The 26,341-nt window shown below is 38.8% G+C and overlaps 1 protein-coding gene across 8 annotated transcripts in view; it reads right to left on the bottom strand.

Moving 5' to 3' along the window:
* APAF1 (apoptotic peptidase activating factor 1) overlaps positions 1-26,341 on the bottom strand; it is a 104,501-nt gene that overhangs the window by 15,917 nt on the left and 62,243 nt on the right. For 4 of the 8 annotated variants that reach the window (XR_010383179.1, XR_010383180.1, XM_064491617.1 and 1 more), the window contains exons 23-26: positions 22,965-23,084; positions 22,544-22,669; positions 20,741-20,866; positions 18,759-18,905 (exon numbers count right to left, since the gene is read on the bottom strand). Coding sequence is in view for 5 of the 8 variants with exons in the window: in XM_064491617.1 (XP_064347687.1) it covers positions 18,759-18,905; positions 20,741-20,866; positions 22,544-22,669; positions 22,965-23,084 (519 nt within the window). In the remaining 3 variants the exon portion in view is untranslated. Of the gene's footprint in view, positions 1-13,205; positions 14,824-18,758; positions 18,906-20,740; positions 20,867-22,543; positions 22,670-22,964; positions 23,085-26,341 lie in introns of those variants that run through there. The other 4 variants (XM_064491619.1, XR_010383181.1, XM_031462978.2 and 1 more) reach the window with 4 other exon arrangements.

The following is a 26,341-nucleotide window of genomic DNA, read 5'->3' as shown; positions in this document are numbered from 1 at the left end:
ACTTCAAAAACTGTAAGATGCTGATGAAAGAAACTAAAAACAACACAGATGGAAAGATATACTGTGTTCTTGGATTGGAAGAATCAATGTTATTTAAAAGACCATACTACCCAAGGCAATATACAGATTCTATGTAATCCTTATCAAATTACCAGTGGCACTTTTCACAGAACTAGAGCAAGTAATTTTAAAATTTGTATGGAAACACAAAAGGCCCTGAATGCCAAACAATCTTAGGAAAGAACAGAGCTAGAGGAATCATGCTCCCTGACTTCAGATTATAATATAAAGCTACAGGAATCAAAACTGTATGGTACTGGCACAAAAAAAGACACATAGATTAATGGAACAGGACAGAAAACCCAGAAATAAAACCAAGCACTTATGGTCAATTAATTGTCAACAAAGGAGGCAAGAATATACAATGGAAGAAAAGACAGTTCTGTAAGTGGTGCTGGGAAAGCTGGGCAGCTACATGTAAAAAAGTGAACTTAGAACATTCTCTAACACCATAAACAAAAATAAACTAAAAATAGATCAAAGACCTAAGTGTAAGACTGGATACTCAAACTCCTACAGGAAAACATAAGCAGAACACTCTTTAACATAAATCACAGCAATATTTTTTTATATCCATCTCCTAGAGTAATGGAAATAAAAGCAAAAATATGCAAATAGGCCCTATCGAAAGTTAAAAGCTTTTGCACAGCAAAGGAAAGCATAAACGTAAACAAAAAGACAACCTATGGAATGGGAGAAAATACTTACAATGTGACCAACAAGGGATTAATTTCCAAAATATACAAAAACAGCTTATACAGAGCAATTAAAAAAAAAACAAAAAACCCAATCAAGAAATGGGCAGAAGACTTAAATAGACATTTGTCCAAATAGACAGATGGCCAACAAGCACATGAAAAGATGCTCGATATTGCTAATTATTAGAGAACTGCAAATCAAAACTACAATGAGGTATTATCCCATACCAGTCAAAATGGCCATCATCAAAAAGTTACAAATAATAAACACTGGAGAAGATGTGGAGAAAAGGGAACCCTCCTGCATTGTTGGTGGGTATGTAAATTGGTGCAGCCACTATGGGGAACAGTACGGAGGTTCCTTAAAAAACTAAAAATAGGGTTACCATATAATCCAGCAATCTCACTCATGGTCATATATCCAAACAAGATGAAAACTCTAACTGAAAAGATACATGCAGCTCAATAACCTAATGTTCACAGCAGCACTATTTACAATAGCCAAGACATGAAAGCTGTCTTGGCCATCTTCAGATGAATGGATAAATACACACACACACACACACACACGTATTTACACACACTGGAATATTACTCAGCCATAAAAAAGAATGAAATAATGTCATTTGCAGCAACATGGATGGACCTAGAGATTATCATACTCAGTGAGGTAAGTCAGAAAAAGACAAATATACGATATCACTTATATGTGGAATCTCAATGAACTTATTTACAAAACAAACAGACTCACAGACATTGAAAACAAACTTATGGTTACCAAAGGGGAAGGGGAGAAGGGATAAATTAGGAGTTTGGGATTAACAGATACATATTACTATATATAAAATAAATAACAACGACCTACTGCATAGCACAGGGAACTATATTCAATAGTTTTAATAACCCATAATGGAAAATAATCTGTGAAATACATATATGTGTGTATATAACTGAATCATTTTATTGTATATCTGAAACCGATACAACACTGTAAATTAATTACACTTCTCTATTTTTTTTAATGGAAAAAAAAAAATACCCTGATGTCACTCTCCACCCTCTACCCTGCATTACCTGAACCCAGTGGAAGCTGTAAGGCAAGGAGCCCACTGATTTAGTCTACACGAGGCACCTCCAGTCACCACAGCAGGGCAGAGAAGGAAGAAGGAGTCTGAGGGACAAACAAAAGAGAGCCAGCCCATGTATCGAAGGGATTTGCACATAATTTTCTTGAAGAGGAAATGTGACACATACATAAATGAAATATCCATTGGGTAGAGACCCTTGAATATCAGTATTATTCCAAAAAAGGACTTCAATTCAATTACTCCATTTTTTGTCTTCTTAAAGGATATTCTATGATTAATTTGGGTAAGTGAACCCAGTAAAAATTATGCCTAGTTAGTACATTTATAACTCATGAAAGTGATTTTTCTCAAGACATACCAGATTTTCTGCTGGAACACTTGGGAATAGTGCTAGTACATACAGTGCCTGGATATAACGGGGCAGAAAACAGGCTTAGCTAAAGAACACATGGCCAAAGTCTCAAAAATCCGTGAAAATTCACACTTGGACCCTAAGTAGCATTGCTCCTAAGCTATTTCTGAAAAGAAATGAAAATTTGATAAGTGGGCTAGCCTCCAGAGTTCTTCTTCCACAGAACTGGAATATTATGACTGCATATACAAGTCTATGGATTAAAGCCTTTTCTAAAAGACATTAAGTTCTTCAGTTCTCTTTATATATATGCTATTCACTGAGTATGTTTCCTAGGAAAAGCAAGCAATCTGACAGTTATAAACTCATTTTCTTAAAATAAAACTGGGTAACCCAGCCAACACAGGCCAGCAATCTACCTGTGCCAAGGCTCAATCAGCCTCCCGTATCTCCATCCTAGCCAGCCCCAAGCCCAGTCTGCCCCAGCAACAGGGTCCTGCTTCCCACAGAAACCAGTCCCAAAGCAGACAGCGCATTTCATTAGTCTTGTTGCCTGGTCACCATCATGCACACTGTGAGATTCCATTATTACCCAAGAGCCAGAACTTACTTCTGTAGTAGAATTAACCCTAAGACTTCGGTGCTGACCTGGGAAATGCCAGTACCACTTAACTGTTTCCTGTCTTTTTCTCAAGCCAGTCTACTCACCAAGAACTCTGTGCTCACCGCAGCTCCATTTTACTTAGAGTTGCTAATGCATGGATGGTCATTCCCAACCCAACATATTGCACTCTGTGTGGAGCTCACAAATAATCATAGCTACAAATTATCATCAAAATAGTTTTTTTCTCTCCAAAACCCCAAAGACCTATGTTTGTAAAAGCTGCGTGGGCATTTAACTTCCAAGCATAGTTAATGACTGGTGATGTGAACACTTATGCCTCAGGCTGAAACAGAGATTCTTCATTTAAGGGCCCCAGTGGAGCCACCCCAGCTGAAGGGGACAGTGCATCCGCTGAGGTTTTCAAACAGCCAAGGAGCACAAGTGTCACTTCACGAGCCCAGAGGAGCTAACGTGCTCCTTGCGAGTCTTGCCATTTTGGAAACCTCAGAGTGATGTCTCAACAGCACAGTAAGAGCAAGCTGAGATGGAGCCGCTCTTAACCACCAAAATCAGTTCACAACATGGTAATCAAAGCCGTTCAAAGCTATCCATATTCAATACTCAATTTAATTGTCCTCTGGATGTCCTGGTGCCTCAATCAAGTCTCCCAACAGCTGCTTCCCCAGGAGCCTGCCATTCTCCCTCTCATTGCCTCTCGTCAATAAGACATGACGAGGGAAGTCAAGACACCTCCAAGTAAGAAGTAATGTTGCACCAGCTGTTTTCTGACATTTGAGAGGCTGATTTCTTTCCATTTCTCAAAAATGCATGCTAAGTTTTCTGAGAGAAAAAGAAAAACAAAAACCCAAATGTGCAAAGTGTTGAGTCAGGGGAGACAAGGAAAGAGGAAAGGCACAGGAAATTCAGGAATCTCATTTTAACAGACCATTTCTGAGGTGTGCATTTGGTGGGGAGAGGGAAGGCTGCCAACTCAGATGCTTTCAGGGCCACACAGGTGACATGAGTAAAAGGTGGGTTGAGATGATCCACAGACCACCTGCCTCATCTCAGGGCAGCTGATACTCAGTTCCAGTTGACTGTTGTCAGGCAGAAAAAAGACCCTGGCTCAACAGATTTTCTAAGAAATCAGAATTTTTATGTGAAATCACCAGATTTTCAAATGATGGCAACAAGCTCAGGATTTAAAAAAAAAAGTGTGGGACAAACAAAACTCATCTGTGGGCTAGGCATGGTCCATGCATCACTTGTTTGTGACTTTGTGAGATTTCACCAAACTTCAACAAACTCACAACTATATTTCCAGTTATTTATTAGAGGAAGAACAGTGTGTGCGTGGTCTGAGGATGGAGGAGGCAAGGATATAAGTGTCACTGACATTTGCTGAACTGCTCTTAAAGACTTGGTTTCTTTATGGGAGTATCAGGAACTGAATACAGGGACTAGCAGCAAAGACCAGAAATAAGTCTCTCAAACAAGAGAAGAGTTGAATGTTTTCTTATGTAACATGAACTTCAGAGACAGTACAGGACTGGAATGGTAGCTCCACAACTGTCATCAAAATCCCAAGCTCCTTCTATATTTCTGCTCTGCAAGGTCCTTAGCATGTGGCATCCATCTGCAAGGTCGCCTCATGAGAACAAAATGGCTGCTGAAGCACTATCCAACACACTCACATTCAAAGGCAGAAAAAAAGATGGTAAGGGCCAAAGGGCTCCTGCCTCCCAACTGAGTAAGGCAAACTTTTAGGAGCTTTCCTGGACGCTTCGCCCAACAAGTTCTGCTTACCATCTCTGCTTACATTTACCACCCCCTAGATGTGCAGTTGGAAAATGTAGCTGTTGACCTAAGCTAAGCACACCGCAGCTCCCAACAATACAGGAGTTGTTAGTGAAGCAAAGGGAGAGACCGGATATTAGGATGGCCACTGACAGTGTATGCCACAATGGGAATGTCATAGCACTAGGTAAAAGGTAAAAGCACACACACACAGGTGAGACACCAGGAGAGAGAAAGCAGTGACTGGAGGAGGTACTGACAGTAATCCAACCCTGGCAGAGCTGCTCCATAAGCTAGCTATCAAATCCAAGCAGGAAACATCCCCACAGCTGTGTTAATATGTACACCAAACATCTGTGCTGCCCAGAACACTCCTGTCACGACAGAGCAGGTGTACAGAGCACAAGGCATAAGCACCCATCACAGGCACAGCTGGCTGTGGCGCGGGAGCGGGGCTGGCAATGGCTTGGTCAGCCATCAAGGCTGAGGGCAGAGGGTGTGGGTTCTCAACCTCTGCTGTACTCTGGAATCACCTGTGGAGCTTTCAAAAATATGGATGTCTGGGTCCCATCTCTGGGGATTCTGAGTTCACTGTCTGGGGTGAGACCTGGGTTTGGGGAGGTTTTACACAGCAAAGTGTTGAGAAGCTTCCCTCCTGCATGGACCAGGGCCTCTAAATCCCCTGAGAAGCTGGGCAGCCCACATAGATCTCCACATTCGAGTCGCCCTCAGAAGTAGATCCTTGGGAAGATTAACCCATTTGCTGAAGGCCACACAGCTGGGACATTAGTGCAGCCAGAATTTGAACTTGGGTCCCCTTGACAGCTGAAGCCAAGCCACTGCCCCAAGGTCTTTTCTCCACTCACATTCCCAATCTTCTATCACTCAATGGATACATGCTTATCTCAAAGACAATAACATTTGGGATAGCTTTCCTGTTGACCAACGACTGTCTCCTGGGAGCTAACAGCCATAAGAACAGATCCATCATGAGGTAGAGAAAGATGCCTGGAGAGAGGTGTGTTCTATGGAGTGAAACCCACAAGGCCCCAATCTGTAAACGATGGAAATGTGGGCAGCAAAGGAACTGGGGTTTGTAACTGGAACAAAAGATAATTACGTGATTGAGACCAGTGTCAGATGTTTGACATTTTTCAAGCCTCACAAAAACCTTGCATTTAGGTGTTGTGGTCCCTATTTGACAGAAGAGGAAACAGAGGCTCTGAGAGTTTGCACCTTTTCAAATGGAAGGAAAAGGAGAAAAGGAAATCGAGATGGCAAAAGAAAGGATATGGATCCACTAACCCCAGGGCTACTGCTAATTTGAAATGAACACCCTCAAAGTTTCAAAGTACTAACAGGCTTCTCCAAGGAGCAGGCCACAGTAGGGCTGCCACCTCCCTTACTCAATGCTGGAATCATGTAGGAACTGAAACCAGGTTGGGCCTTGGCCAAATGCTGGCAAATCCCAAGCATCCTCCAACCCCTACTGTCCATTTGGCTCCCATGAGAATGGTCCCTGCTGCTTTTTTCAAAGAACAATCCCTACAGGCATAGAGATGAGTTAACCAGGACACCAGAAGTAGGCCTTCAGGAGCAGGAACCCCCTCTGACATGCTCTCTGGAGCTCAGGACCCAGGATCAGTCATGCATCACTCATGACATGAATGAGTGAAATGAAAAACGAAACTGCTCCTGAATCCTCGAGCCCAGGGGCTGTGGTGGAGGCCAAATGCCATCGCCAACCACAGCTCCACCACTTAGCTGTGGGGCCCTGGCGACTTAACCTCTCTGCACCTGTTTCCACATCTAGCAAACAGAGAAAACACCCTGCCACCCTGTTGTGAGGATTCAATTAAACAGCGTGTGGAAAGTGCCCAGCATGGGGCCTAGCATGTAAAAGGCCTGTAAAAAAAAAACAGTATCTCCTGCTTCCTTTTTAGGATTCGTTATGTCTCAGAAAGTTTTTTGATAGAGTAGGGCAACTAACCCAAGGCATAGGGTTTAGAATCACTGCTGACTAAAGAGGAATCAGAAATGAGAAACACAGATCTCCAAAATCTTCCTCAGCTGCAGAAACCCAAGCCTTGTATTCTTCTGCCACAACCCCAGGAGGATCTCACTTCGAACTCAGACACTCAATGTGTAGCCCAGTGGATCTGGGTGTTTCCATAAACAAAAGAAAATCAGATTTGGATTCTAGCCCTGGCTTTATCAGATTAACTGCCTGGGATGTAGTTCTTCCTCTATAAACTAGGACTGTGCAGTTTGCAAACTCAAGATAAAATATGAAGATAAAATAAGGGCTGGGGAGGGGAGGAAGATTTGAATGGATAAATGTGAATGTTTGCTCCAATTCCTCAGAACGGCCACTGTGGTACCAAGCAGGAGTCTTCACTCACCTGCTGGGCATTTCTAAGTCAATATGAACCATCAAACCCAAACTCAGGCCTGGAATGTTCACTCTGGATACTTATCTCTAGTCCTGGTGACAGGAAATTACAGAGACAGATATTCCTTTCCCTTCCATGTAACAGCAGTATTTCCACTTCTGAGGGCCTGACCTCATAAATGAATTTAGAATGAACACCAAGAGACTCATCTTCCTGAATCATAACTCAAATGAAAATTTCTGAAGTTTTGGTCTTCTCACAATGTCATCTTACTCAGCAGTGTCACTACTGACGCCAAATGGCTTCAAAAGCCTGCTCTCTGATGAGTCCCACATTTGATGGAAATTCTTCTGCCCCTTCCATGTAGATATACACAACTACACAATTTTTCTATGGTTAAACTCACAGCCCCATAGCAGCTGAATTTCTACTTTAGGCATTTTAATAACTGTATAGTATATCCATAGTCTTAAGTCAGGGGTTATGAGCAAGGAAATCCATTCAAGTGACTATCTTCAGAGACTAAGAGTTATTAGATAATCTTTTTCTCCTTCTCTAAAGGCAGGTTAAGTAACTTACAGTAACACAAAACATACACTGAATAACAGATCGCCATACTTGCCAGCTTAAGCACTCCAGGGATAGGTTTACTCATTCTATGTAATTTGGAAGCAAATCTTTTTTTATCCAAGTACAGTTTTACTTTCCCCTAATGATGCTTCACAATAAAATGCCAAACTAAAACAAGAAGATAAGGAAAATACTGGTGACATACTACATCTTAATTTGACAGCCTCATGACATCCCAGTGCAGAGCGAGAACAGAGTGCACCATGGGCAAGCAGGTGTGCAGGAATTTCATTCAAGAAAGATTTTTTGAGTCTCCAAGTGGAGCTAGGTTTATGTTAGATTCTGGTATAAAAGACTTAATGGTGGGGAGGGTATAGCTCAAATAGTAGAGTCCATGCTGAGCATGCATGAGGTCCTGGGTTCAATCCCCAGTCCCCTCATTAAAAGAGGGAATATATCTCAACACAATAAAAGCTATTTATGACAAACCCACAGCCAGCATAATAAATCAATGGTGAAAAACTGAAAGCCTTCCCACTAAAACCTGGAACAAGACAAGGATGCCCACTCTCACCACTTCTATTCAACATAGTCCTGGAAGTCCTAACCACAGAAATCAGGCAAGAAAAAGAAATGAAAGGGATCCAAATTAGAAGAGAAGAGGTAAAATTGTCACTATATGTGGATGACATGATTCTATACAGAGAAAACGCTAAAACCTCAAACACAAAAACTACTAGAGCTGATAAAAGAATCGGGCAAGGTAGCAGGATATAAGATTAACATACAAAAATCAGTTGCATTTCTTTACACTAACAATGAATTAGGAAAAGAAAGAAACAATTCCTTTTAAAAATCACATCCAAAACAATAAAACACTTGGGAATAAATCTGAGCAAGGAGGTGAAAGACTTACACACGGAGAGCTACAAAATACTGATTAAGGAAATTAAAGATGACTTAAAGAAATGGAAAGATATCCCTTGCTCTTGGATTGGAAGAATCAATATTGTTAAAATGGGCATACTGCAATCTACAGATTTAATGTGATCCCTATCAAATTACCCAGGACATTTTTCACAGAATTAGAACAAACAATTCTGAAATTTATATGGAATCACAAAAGACCAAGAATTGTCAAAACAATACTGAAGAAAAAGAACATTAACTGGAGAAACAACTCTCCCAGACTTCAGACAATACAGAGCTACAATACTACAGCCATTAAAACAGCATGGTATTGGCATAAAAACAGACATATGGACCAATGGAACAGAATACAGAACCCAGGAACAACCCACAGACCTATGGTCAATTAATCTTCAACAAAGGAGGCAAGAATAGAGTAAAGATAGTCTCTTCAGAAAGCGGTGTTGGGAAAACTGTATGTAAATTAATGAAGTTAGAACACTCCCTCATACCATACACAAAAATAAACTCAAAATGGCTTAAAGACTTAAATATAAAATATATGTTTTCTCCTAGAAGAAAACATAGGGAAAACATTCTTTGACATAAATCTTAGCAATGTCCTCCTAGGGCAGTCTACCCAGGCACTAGAAATAAAAGGAAAAATCAACAAGTGGGATCTAATTAAACTGATAAGCTTTTGCACAGCAAAGGAAACCATACGCAAAACAAAACGACAACCTATGAAGTGGGAGAACTATTTGCAAATGATGTGACTGACAAAGGTTTAACTTCCAGAATATATAAACAGCTTATACAATTTAATACTAAAAAAAAACCCAATCCAAAAATGGGCAGAAGCAATTCTCCAATGAAGACATACAAATGGCCAATAAACACATGAAAGAAATGCTCAAGATCGCTAATTATCAGAGAAATGCAAATCAAAACTACAATGAGATATCACCTCACACCAGTCAGAATGGCCATCATTCAAAAGTCCCCAAATGATAAATGCTGGAGAGGCTGTGGAGAAAAGGGAAACCTACACTGCTGGTGGAAATGTATTTGGTGCAGCCGTTATGGAAAACAGTATGGAGATTCCTCAAAAAAAAAAAACTAAAAATAGACTTAACATATGATCCAGCAATCCACTTCTGGATATATATCTGGAGGGAATTCTAATCAAAAAAATATATGCACCCCAGTGTTCATGGCAGCACTATATACAATAGCCAAGACATGGAAACAACCAAAATGTCCATCAACAGATGACTGGATAAAGAAGTTGTGGTATATTTATACAATAGAATACTACTCAGCCATAAAAAAGAATAAAATAATACCATTTGCAGCAACATGGATGTACCTAGAGATTGTCATTCTAAATGAAGCCAGAAAGAGAAAGAAAAATACCATATATCACTCATATGTAGACTCTAAAAAAAAAAAAGAAAAGGAAAAAAGAAAAAAGAGTACACTATGAACTCATACAAAACAGAAACAGACTCAGACACAGTAAACAATCTCACAGGTATCGGGGAAAGAGGTGGGAATGGATAAATTTGGGAGTTTGAGGTTTGCAAATGTTAGCCACTATATATAAAAATAGATTTAAAAAAAACCCAAATTTCTTATGTACAGCACAGGGAACTATATTCAATATCATGTAATGAAAATGAATATATGTATGTATATGCATGACAGGGACACTGTGCTGTATACCAGAAGTTGATACATGGTAACTGACCGTGCTTCAATAAGCAAATAAACAAACAAACCTAATGACCCACCCCACCTCGAAAGACCTAGTAGACTTGGCTTTCATGGAGTTTACACTCTAAAGGGGACTCCATTAAGTCAACAATACAGGGCAATAAAAGCCATGACAGAGAAAAGAGGGGGTTATGAGAGGGCAGGGCAGCCTTCAGCAGAAGGATCATCTCAAAAAACAGATGGAAAGTAACAAGGAATTAGGGGAAAAAATTAGATGGGGGAGGGGCAGTACAGAAGCAAGGGAGCACACGCAGGTCCAGGGTTTTAAAGTGACACAGATGAGCATTTTGGAGAGATCACCCAGAGGCATGACTGGTGGGAGAGCAGGTGGCCATGCCAAAGATGACAGGCACCAAGTAACACCTAGGAATGTGCACTGAGCATTTTCTTAGCCCAAGCACTGAGATAAGTAAGTACTTCATGAGCATTATCTCATTTAATCCTTAAAACAATCCTGAGAAGGAAGAACATATACTCATTTTACAGATAAGAAAACAGGGAAATATCAGCAATTGTCTTATCTATTGTCCCCAATTTCCTCCAACAACTAAAATGTGTTTATTGCCCTGGCTGCTGTTTAAAACAGTGCTAGACACACAGAAAATATTCAAGGCATAAAGAATAGACAGGTGATTGAATCAACAAACCAATAAAGGAATTTTGCCCAAGATCAGTTAAGGACCCCAGGCCCACCGCACTTACCACACTGTTTTAATTGTCAGTCTTTCTGGTCCTTCTCAGTGTCTTGGGCTGGTCCCTCATCTCACTAACCTCCAGACTGCTCTGGGCTCGGTCTGAGGCCTCTTGTCTTGTCTATCTACACCCATTTCGATGCTGATTTCATCTGGTCCTGTGGTTTTAAACACGATCGATTAACTGATGACGCTCAGATTTTTATCTCCATCATAGATTTTTCCCATGAACTCCAGATCCTTTTATACAACCACCTACTCACACTCCCATTTGGCTGCCTAACAGTTACCTCAAACTTACTGTGTCTGAAAGCCTGCTTCTTTCACAGTCATCTCATCTCAGTTAACAGCAATTCTGTTCTTCCAGTTGCTCAAGCCAGAAGCCAAAACCTTGATATAATTCTTGAACTGTCCCTCCCACAACCTTTATCTGATATATTAGCAAATCCTAGGAACTTTTATCTTCAAAATATGCCCAGAATCCGACCTGTCACAACTTCTACTGTTGCCACCCAAGTCTGCCTTCATTTTGCCCAAATTATTGTAAAATATTCTCATTGGTCTCCCTGCTTACCTCCTTGCTTGTCCCTCTTTTCAACTGATTCTCAGTTGGTTCCCACTGCCAAAGTGATCAATTAAAGCTTACATTGGACTTCTCCACTGCTAACCCTCCTGCACCAGCTGCTGTCTCAGGGTAAACATCCTCACAGTGACCTGGGAGATGCTCTGCAGAGCTGGCTTCACCTCCTACTACGCTACCCTTGCTCAGTCTTCCCCAGCCACACCGGCTTCCTTGCTACTTCTGGAACAACCAACCCATCCCACGTTCAAGTCTTTGCACTTGTTTGTACCCTTGCCTGGGGACACTCTCCAGGTACCTGCATGACTTACTCTCATCCTTCAGGTCTGTACTCAAGTGCCACCTTCTCAGGGAGCAACTCCCTCTAAAACTGTAACCCTTCTCCCAATTTTTTGTTTTTGTTTAATACTCCCAAGTATAGTCAGTTACAATGTGTCAGTCTCTGGTGTACAGCACAATGTCTCAGACATGCATATACATACATATATTCGTTTTCATATTCTTTTTCATTAAAAGTTATTACAAGATATTGAATATAGTTCCCTGTGCTATACATAAGAAATTTGGGGTTTTTTAAAATCTATTTTTATATATAGTGGCTAACATTTGCAAATCTCAAACTCCCATATCTATCCCTTCCCACCTCCCCCCAATTTACGTACCAACTAATCACTATAGATTTGACTGACTGACTTTTTGTCTGCCTCTCCCCGGTGCCCAGCTGCAGAAGGGCAAGGACTTTGTTCTGCTCACTGCTAAATCCCCAATACCTACAAAAATGCCAGGCACATGGTAGGTCTCAACAAATTTGTCCTGGAATAAAAGAATGAATAAATGAATTGTCTTCTTTACAGGATCTTCTCCATGCCAGCCACACCAGGCAGCAATCATCAGAGACAAACTGAAGAGACAAAGAAAATTTTGATATAGTTGAACTCCACATAGCTGAAAAACATGGCTAAAAAAGGTTGATGGCTTTAGTTTGAAGAATCTTTTACATTTGTTTTCTGATCAGCAAAGGACAGGCAAGGAATCTGAAACAATCTGAAAATGTTTTTCAAAAATATTTTAGGAAATTTATTTTTATAAAACTTTAAAATTCATGTATTAAAATGTGTATCAAGGCAAAAAAAATAATGTAAGCTGTATCATAAATACAAAACTAACAGTTTTCAAAACATACAAGACACACCCAATGTAAAAAACTTTATATATACAAAATGCAGTATTTGTAATACAAAAAACAATAAAGCAGAGGAAAATGATTGAAAAATGTGCATCTGGAAGTACAAAACAAAACCCTCCCCTTAACTGGCCACTTGAGCTGCCTTAAAAGGCTTCTCTTCTTTCCTCATGTTACCCTGTCTTTCTTCTCATTTTTTCTTATTTTTAAAACAAGGACCAATCAAGGCTTTTTAAAAGCCGATGTTCATTGTGTTGTTATAGTTTTACAGTCAAGTGACTTTTAATTCTAAAAACTAATTCTTTATACTCTGAGCTATAAATGAGTTCCTAAGCATTGTATGCAAATCAAATTGTGACTTGGATACTCCAAGCAGAACATACCATATACAAAAATTTCTTGTTATAAAATTCAGATCTTCACATCATATTTGCTTAAATCACAGTAAGCCTGTAAATCAGTCCCTCAACCCACCATAAAACAAAAACAAACACCAAACCTCCTTAACAATATAAACATTTTATTCACTCCATTCCTTCAAATGCTAAACAGGAACAGCTAATCTAAAATACATCTGGAGTGGTCTATTCCCCCCACCCACCCCACATCTACTAATACGCACCAACATTATGCACCAACTGGCTCATTGCTTACCTACCGGTAATGCTAGTATTCATTTGACTTAGTTCTTATTGCAGCAACAAAAATTTTTGAATTTTGGTTGTTTTTTTATATAGAAACCAGATCTATTATTAATTTATCACCACATCCCTTAAGAATATATTTCAGGAAAAATGTTTAGGTTTAAGCTGCAATTAAAGTTCCTAATCAAGAAGTCAAAAAAGCTCATTACTGATGTTGGTATGTTTTTTTCCTCATCAAAATCTAACTTTTCTAATAAACTTAGAGGGAAGGAGGAAAGGAAGGAAAGGAGGGAGAGAAGAGGAAAGAAGAGAGACTGGCTAGAAGGTTAACGGTGACATCTTCCAGAGTCACAGACTCCTCCAGTACTGCATAGAAAAACCACAGAAAATTCTCTTGAAATTCACTAAGAGAATGGCACTGGCAATGCTGTTCATCTAGAAGTAAATGAAATTAGAAGAAAATTTTTACTATTTTCTCTATTTTAGAAAAATTTCGTTGTTAAAATTTATAATTAAAATTGGCTCCTCCCCAATTAGTCTTATTTACTAACATTTAACTGTGGCGCAATTACTTAAAAAAAAAAAGAGAGAGAGAAAAGTGAGGATTAAGAAGGGTCAAGTTCAGTCAAGTAAGAAGTGTGATATATAAAAAAACCAGAGAGAGCAGGAGAGCGCCCAACTTAAGGACTGACAGCCAGAGTTCAGGTCCAGCCCAGGGCTGCCATATGCTAATGAGAAAAGGTAGACCAACAAAATCTACTTCCCCAAACACACATCACTTTTGCTTCACAGAAAGAATTTTTGAAACCTAAGACTCACTTATCAAATGAATTAAAGGAAGTTTTGCAAACTGTGCACACAGACACAATTTTTTAAAGCAAATTTAAGGGGTGCAAATAAGTTCTGAGATTATATTTGGGAGAACTATACCCACTGAAGGTAAGTGTGGTTCAGAGAGCAGGCCATGACCATCCTGAGGCACAGCCTGCAAAGCAATGGTATTAAAATATATATTTCCTTTGAATTATTCTCATTAATTATGTCACCCAATTTGAACACATCAAGGGAGAATTTTACCAACAATATAACAAGGTACATTTTCATTTGCATCTTCAGGACAAACTGTTAAAAATAATGATGATGATTATGAAAACAAGATTAAAGGTGTTCATTTGGGAAAAGCTACATTAATATTATACATCCAACCACATTTCTGTAATGAATGCAATACTGCAAAACAATTCACAGTTTTATAAAAAGTTGAAATACAGAGTTTCACTAGGACTTTTTTTCCAATTCAAAATTAAAAGAATGGAACTTACATCACTGCTTACTCTAAAATCTTTAAAATATATAAAATACCAAGATTATCAACAGTCACATATGTTTTGAAGTCAGGGGACACATGTATTTTCTTAAGATTGGTTCCATTTGTGTAGAAGGTCTGTGAGGATTCCCCAGTGACAACATTCCACCACTGTTCAGAGAAAAATAAAATTCTCATTAGGTTGGTAATTACATTTTGAGGAAATCTGCAGTGCCAACCAGATCCTTCGCCCCATCACCTCCCCACCCCCACTTAAGCAAACAACAAGAAAGGCGTCTAAGGTTTAATGCTGAATGCAGTATTATCAACCTGGTCAGCCTTTCCTGACTAACCCCGGTAACTGCCTCACAGCTACCCTACACCTAACCCCACTGTAAGGTGTGCTGAAGAAGCATGCAGCCTACTCAGAGCTGCAGGTACAAGGCTACACAGAGTCCATTATGGTCACAGCTGGACTGAACTCTCCTGTCTGCAAGTCCTCAGCAGAATAGAGAGAATGACCCTCTCTTCTCTAAAAATGCCCCTTTGCAGACAGACAGGAATTCTGGCAGACTCCAAGACTACTCATAATATGGGCTGCAGGACAGAATGTTCTCTCTCTGCTGAATCTTCCCTTTCACCAGGAGTGATTCAAGAACCCATGACCAAGTTTCTTTATTTAAAAGTCTATACACTTATTTGCTAAATAAATATTGAACAACTTAAATGTAGCAGGTGCTCTGGCCAAGTTCTTCCTTTCTCCTACCAATCGCTGAATTTGCTAAGATTATAACAATATATACATTCATTTACCAAGCAGAGATCAATAAGCTTACCCATTTATCACACACCTAAGATGAAGGCAAAAGAGACAATGTACATGAACACCTTTTGAAATGGCCTCAGGTACAACAGGATTCTGAGCATTACGAATGCTACGATCACTTCTGTATCTGTGGCAATGCCTGGCATTCTGCCTTGACGTGTGACCGGGACAGCTATTCATGTTCACTGTGAGCACTAGTAGCTGGTAAAAGTATGCCCTGTGGACTTAAGTAAACCTCAATGAAGCAACATGTACTGACTTGAAATTTTCCAGAACCAACAATTTTGCTTTATAAAATAGCAGTGTAATCAAGTCTGCAGAGGACACATCCCACCTACTTGAGAGAAGACTCATTAGTTTTTAGTCACTGGAGGCAAATCGTAGAGGTAGTAAGGCCCTTACCCTGAGAACACCTCATCCAATTACCTCATTTTACAAGTAAGGAAACCAGGGTTGAGAGAGAAGAAAGGCCTTGTCACCAAAGATGACACTGCTGGTAGGTGGTAGAGGTGCAAGAGTTTCTGGCTTCTCTATCTAGTGCACCCACTACCTTCCCCTCTATTAAAACAGACCACACTATACGGAACACTACCCAAGCCTGTCATTTGAATATGGACTAAAAAAACAATATTAAAATAGGACTTGTGCAGGGGACTTTAGGGCAGTGAAACTCCTCTGTATAATACAACAATGGTGGACATATGTCGTCACACATTTGTCAAAATTCATAGAATGAACAATGCCAAGAGTAAACCCTAGTGTAAACTATGGACATTGAGTAATGACTCGTCAACGAACATTCACCAGTTGTAACAAATGTACCCTCTGGTGGGGGATGCTGATAGTGGTGGAGGGGGCAGGGAGTTATGTAGGAATTCTGTACTGTCTGCTCAATTTTGCTATGAAACTAAATCTGCTCTAAGAAATAAACTTTTTTTTTAAAAAGAGGAGCTAACATTTACTCAGGGTACACTATGTGCCACTATGTATAAGTGCTTTATAGGTATTAACTCCTTTAACCCTCTCAACACTATGAGGTAGGTATTACTATTATACCTATTTTACAGATGAGAAAATTGAGGCTAAATAATCTTGTGCAAGACCACAAAGCTAGCTAATGAGTGGCAGAACCAGGCTTTGAATTCAGGTAGTCTGCTCCAAGGCGTTCTCTCCTGACCTTTATACTGTTACCTATAAGTAATGGCAAATTTGCATTTATCATCATGTATTCCACATATCAAATCAGCTTTCTCCTCATGAGTATTAATTAATTGAGGATTTCTTGTCATTATAACAGTATGTATTCTATGGCATAACACAAGTAAATTACTTTTTTTTTAACTTTTGAATGGGAATAATTTCAAAAGTTAGCTACTTTTTAGCTAGTGGGTATCTATCTAACTTATCTTACTGATATTCAATTTATACAGCTAGTATTATAAAGTGAACAGACTCAGAAGGCCTATTTTCTTGCACCCTACAGCAGCTATTTCTTTTTACTTTCTATTTGCTCTGTGCTTTGGACAGTCTCATTAATTAACATGCTGGGCAGATGAGGCTGGGCTATGTCATAATCAGTTTAACCATGCTAGTACTCAAACCAGAAGAGCCTGACTGTCACTTAAATATACAGACTACATGTATAGGTTTATAGGTTCTTTCACCCTGAAAACACACCCCCTACAACACAGACATGGATTCTGCTGTTTATTCCAAGATTCTCCAGGAACTCTGGAAGTCTGCTCACTGATCTTTATCATATCTTGTAAGCCAGATTCATGATCATGTGACAGCTTTCTATGGGGCCCAGAGCATCAAAAGGCATGGTCTCTAGAAGCTCAACGTCAATGCTGAGCCATTAAGTTTTCACAGCTGAAGACGCCCAGCTTCCAATACAAAGACAGCAATGCTGCTCCTCTAAGCATCATCCTCAGAGAAGACTGAGTGCACTTTATCTCCACACTACAGGGGAACAAGCAGTGACAGTCTCACAATCCCCTACTAACTAAATAAAAGTGGTCCAAAAAGGTACAGGTTAATGCAACATCTTGTAAACAGCACTGTATTTTCAATGCAAACGATTCCTTTACAAGTTTGATCCCTATACATCCTCTCATAGAGCTAAAAACTGCCCTCGATTTATCTTTTTTATAAGCTAGATTTCTATGTTAAATAAAACTGCATTCACATGGGTCCCATATAATCTTCAAATTCAACCGAAACTTTTCAAATATTTTTGGACATCTGTAGTGTGTTAGATAATTAGTCAGGATCATCTCCTATACTTGAACGTTTTCAGTAAGAAAAAACAGTATCATAAGATCTAACTTATTAGGGATCTATTTTAAGTGGTCAGTATTATCTTCAACCCCTTTTACCAGTAAACCACTATTCAAAAGACTCAGCTCAAGCATTCCCCTCCACATGAAGCTTCTGCTAACTCCCAGAGGGAGAACTGTCCACTCCTCTCCTCTGTGCCTCCACTATCCTTATGCAAATGTGCCCCAAACCCTTCCTACACTTAGACTATTTGGTCTGCTTCTCCCACAGACTGTCAGCCACCTGGGCAAGAAACAGGTCTTAAACATTGTGGCATGCAGCAGTGTCAGCACACAGTGGGACTTAATATATTCTTAGTGAGTGAATAGATAAAAAGATGCAAGCACCAAAGAAAAACTCTGAGGCACTGTAATACACTCAACCTTGGCTTCAGTATTTACTGAAATAGTAAGTTTGTATAAGCCAACTTACTAAGTAATTTTAGGAAATTCACAACCTCTATGAACATCAGTTTCCTTATCTACAAGCCAAGGATGATAAAACGTAAGTTTCACAAAGCTGTAATAAGATGATGTATGTAAAGCACTTCATAAACTACACAGCAACATGCTGCTGCCATTTTTATTATTACCACCACCACCACTATCACAACTAATACTTAAGAAAGGAAATTTCACAAATGTTTTTAAAGACTTTCAAACAACGTAATTAACGATTCGTGGAGAAAAATCAGATTAAGTTAAACACCCCACTTTCTAGTCATTCTGATCATGTAAGACTTTGTATGGGGCAGTCTGAGAGCTCGGGACTGAGCCATCTGTCATCAGAACCTCTGAGAGATCTGAGGAAAGCAGCCACGCAGGTCTCAGTCTCATCACTCAAACTGCCTTCCTCTCTGATGGGCTCTATGAGGCCCAACTGAGAAACAGGAAGTGGAAAGAACTTGGAAAGTAAGATACAGGCTGTTCTTTTTTTTTTTCAGTCTTTGAGAAACCCTTACCTTAAGATACCCTCCAGCAGAAACGAGCATTTTGCTATTTGGAGAAAAGCAAAGGTCGGTTACCCAGCCTCCATGAGTAGCAGCTCCTTCTTCTACTGAAATCGGAGCACACAAATGAAGCAGCTCACCGTTTGAGACATTCCAGATCTGCATAAACATGACACATGGTTCATTAACAGGGTTACTCAGAAGTTCTGTATATATCTCATCTAGAACAGATTTGGAAATCTTTCTTAAAAAATATAATTACAATTCAGTGATAACTTAGGAATTTTTTTTTAAGATTACATACTCCCCTATCCAAATTTTTTTAAAAATACTAAATGTAATTAAAATTTTTTACTTACAATATTTATCATTATACTCTCAAAAATAAAACAAAAAGACTTAGAGTGATTAATTAGAATACTGGGACTCTTTCATTTAATAAAGAGAATGATGGTGAGAAGCAACGAATAAACAAAAAAGGCCTGACAAATAAACTACCTCAAAAAACAAAGAATTCTAGTTCAGGATCTACTACTGAGAATACTGACAGATGCTAGTCAAACACCTGAAGTATTTTAAACAATATTTTAAGCAGTAAGTCCCTGTAAGGCTTTATATTCATTTTTATATATGTGTGCGTGTGTGTGTGTGTGTACAAAAATATATGTATGTATTATGTATATGTTTTATATATTATATATATAAAATAAATAAGCTAGCAAGCATATACACATACATAAACTAAGGTTATTTTACTAGACTCTTATAAACAACCCAATTACTTAGATACTATTTTCATTTATTTCCAATGATAACAAATGAGCAATATATTGATTTTTCAAAGAAATGTACATCAGAATAAGGAAAACAGAGGCATAAATAGCAAGAGAAAATAATCAAAATCATCATTTTTAAATGTCTTGCTAGGAAATCCAAAAGAATCAAATGGAAAAACTGATTAGAAAGAATTCAGGAAGATAGCCAGATATAAGACAGATATATAAAAAGTGAACAGCTTTCCTATGTTTTGAAAAATCAGGCAGAAAAACAAAATTTTTAACGTACTAAAGAAAATTTTTTAAATAACACTTATTTAAAGAGAGAATTTTTTCCTTTAGGGGTTTCTGGAAAATGAGGCACTGTCTCATAACCAGTCCAGCAGTAAGAATTCAGAGGAAAATGAAAGTTCCCAGAGCAGCCCTGCTCCTTCAGCTGGCATGGTATTTATGAGAATGGTCCAGAGAAGGCTGGTTACTTACTCCTCAAACAAGAGAATCTTAATTTCCTAGAAAGCGTATTTGATAATGCCTCTATTCCTAAAACTACATATATACTTTTTCATTCTTCTGCAGTATATACCTATTCTTTGAGCTTTAATTCCTCCTTTGTAAAAAAAAAACAACAATAAAAAAAACAAGACTCTCCTCAACTATACTGGTTACCAAAGCAGCCATTCCCAATGTCCAAACTTTTTCCATCAACTGCCCGATACTTCTAATACAACCAGGCAGACAGTCCCACAAGGACTGCAATAGGCCACACTGTAAATGTTGACTATCTAATGGACACAGTGCTAAAGAGACCTTTTCTTTCAGTGCAGAAAATAGCAGAATTTTCCATTCATTTATAATCTAGATAACAACTTACAAAAATTATTTTCCTCAAATCCTGCCACTAAAAACCACCTTTGGTTCAGGAACAAGAATTAAGATGAATCATTCTTAAGCTAACAGCAGAGAGCAAACTGAAAATAACTAGGGCACCTGCCTCCTCATATACACAGGAAATGCTTCACTCTAACTCTAAAATGAATTCTTTTCTGCAGTGAAGTGCAGCTGTGAACATGCACAAGAAACAAAACAAAGACTGCTTCATCCCACCAGAACGCCAGGGCCCGTGCTTCCCTGTCACATTCCCAAAGGCCCCCAGTGTGGTGCAGAGGGCTAGCCAAAGCTGCGTGAAGAGCAGGGCTTTCATGGCAGCAAACACCCTACCCTGATTTCTCCGTTGTCATCTCCAGTTGCCAGCAGGGTACTGTCCACAGAGAAAGCAGAGCAGCGCACACAGCCTTTGTGGCCTCTCAATTCATGAAGAGGGGAAATGAGTTCAAAACTCCAAATCTGGAAGGCAATTCAGATTGCTTAGAATTAGTAAATATACTCGAAATAAATATCTACAAACCCTGCCTCGTGTGCCAGTTAGCCATAAATCCAATCACATGAACTTTTAACATTCAACAGTTCATAAACTTTCATGAGAGGCCCAAATTCCAACTAGCAACCTTTTTCATTTTTCTGAGTTTCCTTTTAATTACTCAAGTTAACTTCAGCTTAAGGATCAAAGTCACAGCTTCCTTAACTTTTTTTTTTTTTTTTACTTTTCCTTAACTTTAGACTCAGAAGGAAGAACAGCAAAGCAGTCTGTGGGGTAAGGCAGACTTGAGTGTGGGTCCTGGCTCCACTATTTACTAGTTCCTTGTTTCCTAGGACAACCCACATAAGCTTCTCTGGCTTCAGTTTCTGCACCTGTATGATGGGGACAATAGCACCTACAGTGTGAAAATTAAATGAGATAATAGTGTAATTCCTAGTCCAGGCCCTTACATGTGGCAAGAGTTCTTTAAAGGTAGTCACTATACCATCCTACTCTATTAGCAGTCAAATGCTGGTTTTTTCCCTTCCAATATTATCCCCCATGGTTCTGTCATCACCATTTAACAAGCATATACTAAAAATGTGTCCCAGGCACTGTGAGCAAAGAACTGGTGATACAAAGATAACTGCACACAGTCCTTGTCTTGAAAAGTTTCTAGTTTAATCAGGAATACAGGGCTCATGCATGGTTAAGTGAACAGTGGTATGAAGTTAATGCTCTAATAAACATGAGTAATATGTAATGGGAACACTGAGGGTAGAGCAGCCAATCCTGCCTGAGGGCCAGAAAGGGTTCACTGAAGGACTGACGTCAAATCTAGGTCTAGAAGAATGAGTCATAATGCTTGGAGGTAGAAAAGGATAGAAGGTTGTGTCAAGCCAAAGTTAACAGTATGCACAAAAAGATGGAAGTAGAAGTAGTCTGGCACAGAGAGAACAATGTAGCAGAAAGAGATGGTGATGGGTAAGGAGTTTAGCTTATAAACTGGCTACAGTGGAGTTCCAACTGGGGACTCAGGCAGCAGCAGGGAAGATAAATTAGAGGAGGTACAGACCAGTGGCAGGTCCATCAATGAGGAGAGCACGGTCTTACGAGTGGGGAGAAGGAGGAGAACAAGGATCCAACAGACACTGCAGAGTGATCGACAGAGCATCAAAGACAGGATCGAGTCCCAGGAGATTCCAAAGTTTATAGTTTGGAAAGATGTATAGAGATAATGATGCGATTAACAAAGATGGAGAAAAAAGAAGAGAAAGTAGTACTCAATGTCCCCAACCAGGCAGCATCATTTCACTGGAATGTTACTTTCCAAGTATCCATTTACATCAATTACATAAAAATTTACTGTGGTGTACAATTAAGTGTAAATCTCTTTCCATTTTTTTATTGCCTAAAATATGCAGTAGAGACTGCCTTTGATTACTAATAGACAAAAAGGTATCAGTAAGGGAGAAATCAAAAATCCTCAATGTCATTCATTTTATCTATTTGACACAAACTAAATGCCAATGGCATCCTCCAAAAACTCACAAAATACGAGACAGACATGTAGACACTTACTGTTCTGTTTTACACATTATTGGGACTATAATACATAATGAACCCCAAAGTTTTATGCATGTATCTTTAACTGATCAACTTACTTTTGCAGTCTTGTCAGCAGAGGTAGAAGAAAACTTGGTAGCATCAGGAGAAATATCACAAGAAAGCACTGTATCCTGGTGACAGACAAAGTCCTTTTCTATTCTTCCAGTAATAAAATTCCACACCTTCAAAGAAAAACTCAGAAGTTGACACTTTTAAGAACATTTTGTATTACTGAACATAATCATCGATTAAACAAGAGCTTTAGCACATTGGTTCTTCTGACCTCTTTAAGTGCCTTCTAGTACAAATGATCATAAACACACAGTAGGTGATTACAGTAAACAGAAAACAGGCACGAGAAAATAGAAATTCAAAATTTTAAGTCGTTATTTATCAGCCGTCTGCTTTTGGCTATCACAATATAATCAATACAATATTAGAATACTTTTTTAAAAAGAAACTTGCGCTTCAAATTACCTTCACTGTTCCATCAAATGACCAGGAAAGCAGTCTTGAATTTTTCAAGAGTTTAAAGTCTTTCACTGCTTCCTGATGGGCTTGCAGAAAGACATATTCCTCTGATTGCCAATTCCATATCTAAATATCAAAGAAATAAGTCTGTTATAACCCTTTTCCCATAATATCCCATTAGACAGGTGGGACAGTATCACTCACTTGTTTAAATTCTTTTATCCTCATGGCATTTCAGCAAAACAAAGAAGAAAACCAAATTAAGAATACAGTGTCCCCCTTTTACAAACACACAAGAGGAAAGCTGGGGTTAGTTAACTTGACTAGGGGGTAAAATAAAATGTTCTTCCTCCTAAATAAAATTTGTTTTCTTCAGTTGCTCGGAGAACAGTTAATTATACCAAAAGATAGAGAAAAGCCACAATAAGCCAGTGAGCTCACCATCTGATTAAATTTTCCAGAGAAAATTATCCCAATTAGATATTCACAGATTTCTATACTTCACAAGCTAGGCCAAGCGTGCAGATTCTAGCTGTACTGAGGCTACCGAATCCTCCTAGCCCTGTTGCCGGGGAGCGTCAGGTGACCAGAGCAGTTTCAAAACAGATCATGGAATTTCCAAGCTCCAGAGCTAGCCCCTAATACAATCCTCAAAATGACAGAAGTGATATAGTATGTTATTTTTTACATGGCGCTCCAGGAAGAACTCCTCAGACATAAGGGGAAGAGAAGAAATTGCAATGTTGGAGACGGTGCATTCAAAGTAGGCTTGAAAAATGAACTTGGACTATAAATCAAACTGAGAAGGGAATTTCAAACAAAGAGAATGAATGCATGAGTTAAAGCACAGAAGTAGGAAAACGTGGAAAGATCACAGGGACCTGCTCATAGTTCAATCTGGCTGAAGTACAGGATATGCAGAAGGAACGGTAGGGAATAAAGGTTGAGAAGATATTCAAAGAAACAGCCCAGAGCGCCTGAAACTAGACTTCTGTGCTGTAAGCAATCAGGCAGTCTCCCATAGAATTTTCGTTTTTTTAACATTAGGAATAAAAAGATAAAAAGCAGCCACCATCTCAGGTATGTATATTAGTAATATTCTGGGTCTAGTTTTTGACTGATGAAGGTTAAACAGTAAAAACATCTTTAAGGCTTTTCCTATCACACTTAGGCAAAATCGTAAAAGAAATGACATCTCTCTTACCCACCGCCCTTTATTTCTGATGGAGGTACTGGGAAGTGAACCCAGGACCTTGTGCATGCTAAGCACATGCCCTACCACTAAGCTATTACCCTCCCTCTCCTACCTTCTTTCTTTACTCCTCTATTCTCCACATTCAGCAGGCCCCCTCCCACCAAGCCCTGGACCTCAGATATCTCCATCTTTTCTGTCTCTGAGTGCTCATTCACAGAAGCGGGGTATCTTGTACGAGAGCAAGGGATCTTAGAGGAGAAGCTGGAAGTGAGAATGATGCTAAAGAGAATGAATTGTGAATTTCAGAATTTTAAAAGCCCAGTTAGACATGCTGAGGTAGGGGGAAGAAACAGAAGCTTTCTGGCTCCCCAAATCATATCAGGAAAAAAGGCACCCAGTGGGACTAAATATAAAACACAATGGACCATTAATTACCACTAGGAACTTTCTGGCTCCCTCATCCTTTCGATGCTTTACTGGACTAGAGGATCAGTGGCTACTATTAACAGCTCTTTCTGGTTGACTGGCACTGTCATTTCTAGCTGTGTCTGATTCAGTGTTCATTCCTGACTGAGGTTCTTATTGCTACCCTCCACATCAAGAAGTCAAAGTCTCCTTAAGCAGATAAAACAAAGAATCTGAAAGTCACTGAAGGGAAATGAAGACTAGCTTTAGCAGTTTTTGTTGCAGATGCTTTCTGATAAGGCAATAATGACAAGGATACTTTTTGTTGGACTCAAATGTACTGTGCTAATTGAACCACCTTATATAATAGCTGAACTTCCACCAGCATTAGTCAAAGGTATAAAGGTTGACTTTGGGTATGTTTCTACCATTAGCTATGATTTTTACGTTATGTACGCTAGAATTTTTTCAGCCATATAAATTTACATCTAAAAAATGCTAAAGACTCTTCTTATACCTGGAAGAATCAATATATTCTCATACACTGGCTCAGGTGAGTATAGCTACTACTCGGGCTTTATTTATGTTAAGGTAAAAGATCAAAAACTACTAAAACAGACCTCAGTTTTCACAACTGCATGTGCTATAATCAAGAGAGCTAATTCTTCAAATTTTGGCAATAACTTTTGTTCAGCTTGACACAGATTTCCTGAACCCTATACTCCAGGCACTGGGGATACACAGATGATTAAAATAAACCTTCAAAATGGCAACTATGTAAGGTGTTTGCAGATTTGCTAATTAACTTGATTGTGGTAATTATTTCACAGTGTGTACATGTATCAAATCATCACATTATACAAGTTAAATATAATACAATTTTGTCAATTATACTTCAGTAAAGCTGAGGGGAAAAAATAACAAACCTCCAACTAATTATTTACCAAAACATTAAGCAAACCAAAACAAAACACAATCAGTCAATTCTTAGAACACATACCAAGAGTTTTGTTACATGAGTGTATACTCATTAAAACATTTTAAATGTAAGAAGTATTCTGGACAGAGCAGAAGAAGAGGATGAAACACAACTTATTTCTAAAAATAATCTAACTTGGATCCTAAAAATACTCCTAGAAATTATTTCTCCCTCTGACTGAGAATATCTGATCTTCACACAGGTCATAAAACCTATGAATTTAACTTTTGACAGAAAGGCTATACAGTATACAATGTCTCAGCAGAATTTCATCAGATGTAGCTTAGTTTTACCCTATTCAAAGCCATCTGGAGAGGAAGAAAGGTGAATATGACACTGAGCTTCATAGCCAACACACCAGCATCATGGGAGCCTATAAGTAAGTTTCTGTAGTGAAGCCAAATTTCATTCCAATCACATAGGACTCACAAAAATATAACATGAAAATATTTTTTTCCAAAATAGTTTTTCATAGTGTAGTTAAATATTGCCACTGTAAGAAATATACATATAAAATAAAAGAATATGTACTAACTTCTGTTAAACAGAACATACACATTTATCTCCTCCTTCACTTCTAAAACCCTACTAAAATGACAAAGTCAAGAGAATGAGAAAGAACAACAAAACGTTGGAGGCTGTAACGTAGAAGAATGGTAACTGACTTTGCAGAACCAAGAAAACAGAATCCTAAAATCATCAGAAAAAGACAAAAGCAACAAAACTGACAATACAGAACTCCCAAAATGCTCAGAGACTAACGTCACTTAAGTACATCTGGAGGTAGGAATGAGGGTGGGACTA

The sequence above is a fragment of the Camelus dromedarius genome, chromosome 11 (assembly GCF_036321535.1).
Source record: "Camelus dromedarius isolate mCamDro1 chromosome 11, mCamDro1.pat, whole genome shotgun sequence".
NCBI lineage: Eukaryota > Metazoa > Chordata > Mammalia > Artiodactyla > Camelidae > Camelus > Camelus dromedarius.
The sequence above is the reverse complement of the archived record's forward strand: the minus strand, read 5'-3'. Positions and strand labels throughout refer to the sequence as shown.